Source organism: Pseudomyrmex gracilis, unplaced genomic scaffold (genome assembly GCF_002006095.1).
Source record: "Pseudomyrmex gracilis isolate BER0280 unplaced genomic scaffold, ASM200609v1 scaffold_245, whole genome shotgun sequence".
NCBI classification, from domain to species: Eukaryota; Metazoa; Arthropoda; class Insecta; order Hymenoptera; family Formicidae; genus Pseudomyrmex; species Pseudomyrmex gracilis.
Genome location: NW_018020829.1, coordinates 135,431 through 142,601, shown reverse-complemented (window position 1 = coordinate 142,601; position 7,171 = coordinate 135,431). Strand labels below are relative to the sequence as shown.

Genomic DNA, 7,171 nt, shown 5'->3' with positions numbered 1-7,171 from the left:
CTCTATCTATCTATCTATCTATCTATCTCTCTCTCTCTCTCTCTCTCTCTCTCTCTCTCTCTCTCTCTCTCTCTTTCTCTCTTTCTTTCTATTTGGCCTCACGTGAGAATATCCTATCTGCGCAACATGGTGTTCGAGATCCGTTCTCGCCACGAACATCTCGACAAAATTACATTGAAAAATAATTATACGCTCCGCGGACTCGCGCAAATGTTAAAAAAAAAAACAAATCAAGAAAAGAGAGAAATAGAATATTAAGAATAAAACACTGTATAGCTGTAGCGTATAAATAAGGATACTAATAAAACACTAATAATAAATAAAGATACTAATAAAACACTTGTATAGCTTTAGCATATAAATCTTCGCAACTGTGGATGATTTCATCCAGTTGCGGATTATTTCAGCTTTCGAAAATTCTGTGCGACTCGACGTCGCAAGTATCGCGACCTTAAAAACTAAGAAGAAAAAAAAATAGAACGTACAGAATTAAAGATACTGATGAAAAGATACGCTGTAATTTTCGTATCACAACCTTCGAAAATATTGCTGTGGCTCTTTCGCAACTGCGTGTTAGTATTTTCAACCTTCGAAAATATTGCGCAGCGCAATTCGATGTCGCAACAACATTACGACTAAAAACTAGAAAAAAAAGAGATAGAATAGAGATATCAATGGAGAATAATAAAGATACCGATACAAAGACAGAGACTGTAGCTCTTCGCATCATCGTCGCGATCTGCCGTCTCGCTATTTTTCAACCTTCGAAAAACACCGCGCGGCGCGATTTCGCAATTTCGTCGTTTACAGAAAAGAAGCGACGCGCGCGCGCAACTCACGTCATCCCTGTCCTCGTTGAGCTGCTCGTCGTCGGGATTATCCTCGAGTACGAAGCCGACCTCGTTGTTGTTTCTCGTGAGCGACGGCAGCTTCTTCGGCGTAAGTTCGTCGCCGTCCGTGTCCCTCTTGCGCTTGCTGCTGTCCCGATGTTGCTCGCTGAGCGCGTTGGTCTCGTGCTCGTCCAACATGTCGGTGACCATCAGTTCCGACTCGACGCTCGTCGGGGACACAACCTCGTCCAGCGGTGACATCGTCGCGCGATCGGCCTCGCCGGTTTCCAGAACGGACATGGTGCAAAATCCCCCGCTGTTACGGCCGCTATCTACTCGCTCGTGGGGATTCGCGCGGAACGGTCGCCGGTCGCTGATGGGTGACAGCGAGATACCGCGGCAAAGACCGAGCGAGCACAAACGCGGGCACATAGAGTCTCTCCCTCTCGCCGTTTGAATCTTCGTCCGTTTGTCAATTCGAAGGGATATCAGCTCATTAACCCCGCTCGATCTTCATTAAGAAATCTCGGATCATCGCGAAAGACGAGCCGCGTGTCAGTTGTTTCCGATATTACGTGAACGAGATACGCGCGTGGTTTTACAGTTAGGTTTCAATTCGATGGTCTCTGCGCATATTTTGTTGTTTGTCGTCGTGCTCGAACGTCGGTAACGTACGTTCGGTAATGATCGTTTTAATGAGAAGAGAAGAATTCGCTTTCGTCGTGAAACTCTCGAGCCAATTTACGAGAGACAGTCGTCGACCAGTCGTCAGTAATATCCATGCGCGTTTGTTACATCGGGCAATCTCCTCTGATTATTCGTTGATGGCATAATGATCGTCCATTAACCGGATAAAACACCGTTTATTTAAGAGAAATAAATCAACAAGCGCGCGGATTATTAAACCGTGTAGGTACGCGTGCGATTTAACGAATGCGTTGCCGAAGACGCGCGTACGTCCCTTCTTGAAGAAGAAGACGTTTTTCCGCGTCTACGTTTTAAAAACTTTTACTTCCACACACACACACACACACACGCACGCGCACACACGACCGGAGCATTAAAACGACCCCGACGTCATTAATTCGCCGCAACGATGCGCTCGCTTACGAGCTCTTCGCTCTTGTCCGATTACATTTAATCTCAGTCGCGCGAGAACATCATCGCCCGAGCGATCTTACATTTTACAGTCAATGAAGACGCGCGCACGTGACTGTCTCTCTTCTAGCCGATTAAAAAAAAAAAAAAAATTATGCTAATGTAACATCACTCCATTGCGACGTACTCGTCGAACTTCGAAGCATTCGTAGCGCGACGAACTTACAATGGCACTGCGGATAATTGTATGCAAATTTCCTGTCAGGCGTAACTTTCACTGCTCAGAAGAATCATCGAAGAAACTATGCGCGCGCGCGCGCACGCACGCGTTATGTTCCACTTAATTAAGAGAGGAGCTCGAAACGTCAACGGTATTTGCTGTCGGCGACTTCGACATCCCGTGATGAGGAATCGCGCGAGCGTCGTATAGTCGCTCTTTAATAGGATTTCAGTAACGGCAAGCGACACGCAGACGTGAGAAAGAAAGAGAAGAGAATATACGGACTCGATTGCCTTTATCAAGGCAATCACGCGTACACGTCAATCACAGACAATCACGGCGCGCGATAGCTATCGTCGTAATCATCCGCGTTATATTTTCTTGTACGCTATTTCGAGAGATCAACATCGCGCGCGTCTCAGAATTTCGTCACGCGATTTGCGAAGAAAGACGTGAAATTTTTGATCGCGTTCCAGGCGTTTCTCGCGATTACTTTTGCGTCACACGATCGAACCGCGTCTCGTTAGTCCAAACGAGTTTTTTTCGACGCCTCTCTTTCGCGAGACTATCCTCCTCTCGAGAAACGAGGAGGGGAAGAGACGACCTCGCGCGCGTTCAACTCTCCGGACGGGGCTGTGTTACGCGCGATACGCGCCGCGGAATGTCATTTCTCGCATTAGAACCCTCCGTAAAGCGGCAGTTTTAACTCCCCGTCTGGGTGGAGACATCAACGCGCAATTACGCACGGCGTAATGTCTCTCGCATCCGCGCGCGTAAATTTTTCTCGTTCGCGCGACGTCATTCGCGCACGCTCGCTCGCGATCTTACTGATTTTAATCGAGCGGAATGTCGGAAAATTCAATCAACGCGCGCGCAAGGAGTTTTTCTTTCAGAAACGTGAAAATTCTCTCTTCTGTGTTTGATCTTAATACGAGATCTATCGACAACTTCCGCGACTACATCCGTGTGTGTGTGCCCGCGTGGTGCCCAACGACGCAGAAACCGCAGTCACCGAAACAGTCACGTGGCACGGACTAGTTCCTCCAAGTCGATATATGCTACCGGTTCCCACACAATCGATAGCCTGCCCGACCCGGCCCGATTTCACCGCGCAATCGAGACACACCGCGTATGACACCGGTGGCCAGAAGAAATACACCGATCGTCGCGCACGACTCGCGTACACACGCCGAGATATCTTCTGTTTCAGTTTCGCGAGATGAAGTTGTTTCTCGTGTATTAAATCACACGCGAAAATTGTTTCTCGCGCGAGAATCCACCTCTCGATTCTACTCACTCGATCGAGTCTTCGCTGTCTTCAGCTGTTTTGCGACTCGTAAATCTTCTCATTTCCGATTCGTAATTCCGCTGCGCAATTTCGTTCCGCAATCGGAAATCACTGTTCTCCAGAGTGTGTGCGTCTCTCTCTTTCTCGCGCTTGTTGAGACGTTCAAAGTAGGAACGTTGACGGTGAGGACGCGATCGATCAATCGTAGGCCACGTGGTCGTGCACTGTCACGTGGGGGCGAGGAGAGAACGACGAACGTTTGTTGCCGTTGGCGAGAAACCCGAGAGAACGATAGAAGACGTACACGCGGCGAGCGGAAACGGAGCGATCGAAAATCGACGGGCGCGCGTTCCCCTCCTTCGGAGGGGTCACTTCCTCGGGAAAAAGTCAACCGGTGAAAAGTCGCGATATATATGTACGCACACTTTTTGAATGCCCGCGTATTGAACGAAGGTCGACGAGGACCCGATCGGTCGACACCGCGTTGGCGCGCGCGCCTCTCGAGAATGGCCTAGAGGCGAAAAGAGGAAAGGATCTCCTCGAGTGGCGCCGCCCGCGGCAGGAGGGGGCAAGTTTCTCTCTCTCCCTCTCTCCTTCTCTTTCGGGTGAAGCAAGTGCTGAAGCTCTGCGTTCCGCACGATATCCTCCGTAGATATCCACCACCATCACCGGCCGCCGACCATCACCGTCACACACACTACCGGTCCCCGCGTCATTGGTACCGGTGCGTTCACCGTCACCAACACACCATCAACGACGCCAGCTGTCGCGTTCTCCGTCTTGTTCCCTACCTGCGATCTTGACTTCGTCGGCGCTGCTTCCGCTCCGGAGAAGCCCGCGTTCTCTCGAGCTCGCGTCTCTCCCGCGTCTCTTCCCCCCTTCCCTCCCGGTGTGCCCCTCTTCCGCGTCGTTTCCTCCACCGCGTCGATGTTCCTCCTCTTCGATCTCCGCGCGTCCTCCTTCAATCCGAGTCCGGACTCAGACCGCTCGGTGCGGTTGTCTCGCTCTTTCCCTCGCCTCGTTCAGACGAGAGTAGTACGCGGTCGGTATGTCCTCCTGGCCTGTGTGGAGGAGCATTCGCTTCGCAACCTGGGCGGGACGGAGAACGAGGAGAATTTAGCATTTTCCTTTCGGTTTGGACGACGTTTGATCTTTCTTCGATCTCTCTCTCTCGTTCCTCTTCTCTTCCTTTCGTCGCTGAGAGGAGTTACGCGATCCCGCGGGGAAACGTGCCTTGGTCGATAACGACCACGAGTGTATATTTATCTCTCTCAAATCGCTTTGTCGCTTCCTTCACGGATGACGGCCGAGAGAGCTACGTGCGAGGGCACGTCGAGACCCGGTTGGATCGATTTAACGGATACGCGAATCCTCTTGCATCGCACTTCTATATTATTTATTTAATTTTATTTCTACATTGTCGTAAAGGATATTCTATCAATACTATATGTGTCTTCTCTATTTGTTTATTTATTTACGCTCGTTAATTTCACCTATTGTGTGCGTAATATCCACTTTTATCGCGCACGATAAATTTCCTTCAGTCACAACTTGGGTCTTTTTTTTGGTACCTTCCTGAGTGTGGTTGTCCTTTTTTCCCCCTGTTATGCTCGGCACATTTGTAACGCCTAGCCTGCCTTTACCTGTCTTTTCCTCTTTTCTATTTTTTTTTTTTTTTTTGTTCTTTTACTTCTTCATTCTCGCCGAGATATTTTCGTTCCCCGTGTGTATCATCATCATCATCATCGGTTTACATGGCAGCGCGTATCTCTCCGCAACAGGTATCGACTTCTTGTCTTTCCACGCTCTCTTGCAGATCGTTACTAACGACCTACACAATCTGTCGGTCTCTCAAGCGCGCTCCGCACCGATCCGATCTAACGCTAGATCACTTTGGGACCGGTCTCCGATCTTCGTTATCTCCTCTCCGTTTTCCCCCCGTTTTTCTCAATTAGTTTTACGCGCACACACAACTTCCGATGTGTTGCGAATGGAAGATGATATCGAGCGCGTTAATCTTCCTCAGCGAGAATTTGCGGTTCGACGACGATTTATTCGAAATTAATTATTACGTGATACACATATGTATTATATAGTAATTAATTATTATGTGGTGATGTATTATACAATAATTATTATTATGTAGTGATATATATATATAATAATTAATTATACATATATTATAATAGTTAATTATTACATAATTATTAACTATTATAAAGTAACGTATAATATATATGCAATATTGTAAATAAAATCCTTCCACAGAAAAAGCATGTGTAAATAATCACAATCAATTCTCTCAATATTGATTGTTGCCACTTTTATCTCGATGCTGATTGGACGTTTTTCGGATGTGCTTCTCAATTCATGTCGTACAAACCAAGAGGCACAATAATGCTTCTTATACGCGAAAGTCATGCGATTGAGAAGTAAGGAGGTTTTCATGGAGCAATATCTCAAGAAAGACTGAACCAATCACTTTTGTTTTAGTCTCAATCGTTTCAAAACAAAACACTAAAAAAAAAGTATTCTTACGTTTTTTAAAGTCACGTGACAGGGAGGAGAGAAAAAACACCATGAGACTACAGTCACGTGACTTTACTTGATTTTAGTCACGTGTTGATTTTACATTCCTCCCAGTCACTATTTTTCGAGTGCGATTTTCATGCGTTATTTTTTGACATCTCTCATACGTACATCATGTGTAGTATATGATTTGTAAGACGTATATATATACTATATGTCATCGCGGTGACAGATTGTGTTCACTGACACAACACGTTAAAATAAAAACAATAATAGCAAGCGCGTAACGCGTGCCTGTGCGCGCTAGTAATATAAAAATAAAAAGTTAAAAAAAAAAACAAAAGCTTTCTCTTTTTTATCCTTTTTCTCTTTCCACTATCAAAACCGACACACGTCGGTTCGTCTCTTCGAGTTTCAAAAAGGAACAAAACAAAACGCGCGACTACTTGCTTGATATTACATCTTTTATTGCCAGCTAATTATTTTTGCGCAAGTCAGATCGCGGATAATTAATTTCATTTGACGCCGAGCTCATTAACCGGGCGCGCGATTAAATCGGCATGGCGTGTAATAAAGTCGATCGAGTTGAGCAGCGGTTAAATCCGATCAGATCAATTTAGCGGCAAATGTCAACTGGATTATCCGCCGCGTACGTGCGTAATGTCGCCGGAATGCGTAAGATTTAGATTGTACATGGGCCCGCGCATTCCTCCAATACGTTAACCCAATATGTGAACCGGCAACGAAGGCGAAATGAGTCACTCGTTAGGAAGGAACGCGGCCGCAATAAACAACGCCTTTGTAATTTCAAACTGCAATAAACTCGTCCAGGACACACGCCGTTTGGTTGCGCTTCGCAAAAAGCGAGGGAAAACGACGACAGTTTGTTTTTTTTTTTTTTTTTTTTTATGGTTGCGGAATAAACGCGCGATCGACGCGGATTAGGATCGATCGCGAGAAGAAAGTTTGTAAACGAGAAAAAAATACGATCGATGTCGAAACGTAGTTTCAAGCTGTACTACATATTGGAACGCGATCGATGAGGAATCTGTTCTAAGAAATTGTCCAAGTACGCGCGAGGTTCGATTTTTGTGATCTTCGCTACATGCACACTTCGAGATAAATTAAATGTCACAAAGTGAGCACAATCTGTGTGCAATTGTTGCGCGAATCGCACGTGGAATTCGCATACCGCGACGATCAACG

At 46.5% G+C, this 7,171-nt stretch overlaps 1 protein-coding gene across 1 annotated transcript in view; it reads right to left on the bottom strand.

Annotated features, from left to right (window-relative positions):
• LOC109859174 (transcription factor AP-2-epsilon) overlaps positions 1 to 3,919 on the bottom strand; it is a 63,837-nt gene extending 59,918 nt beyond the window's left edge. Inside the window, exon 1 of the mRNA XM_020437175.1 lies at positions 840 to 3,919. Within this exon, the coding sequence (XP_020292764.1) occupies positions 840 to 1,262 (423 nt within the window). The 5' untranslated portion in view covers positions 1,263 to 3,919. The remainder of the gene's footprint in view (positions 1 to 839) is intronic.
• Between the last annotated feature and the right edge of the window lie 3,252 nt (positions 3,920 to 7,171).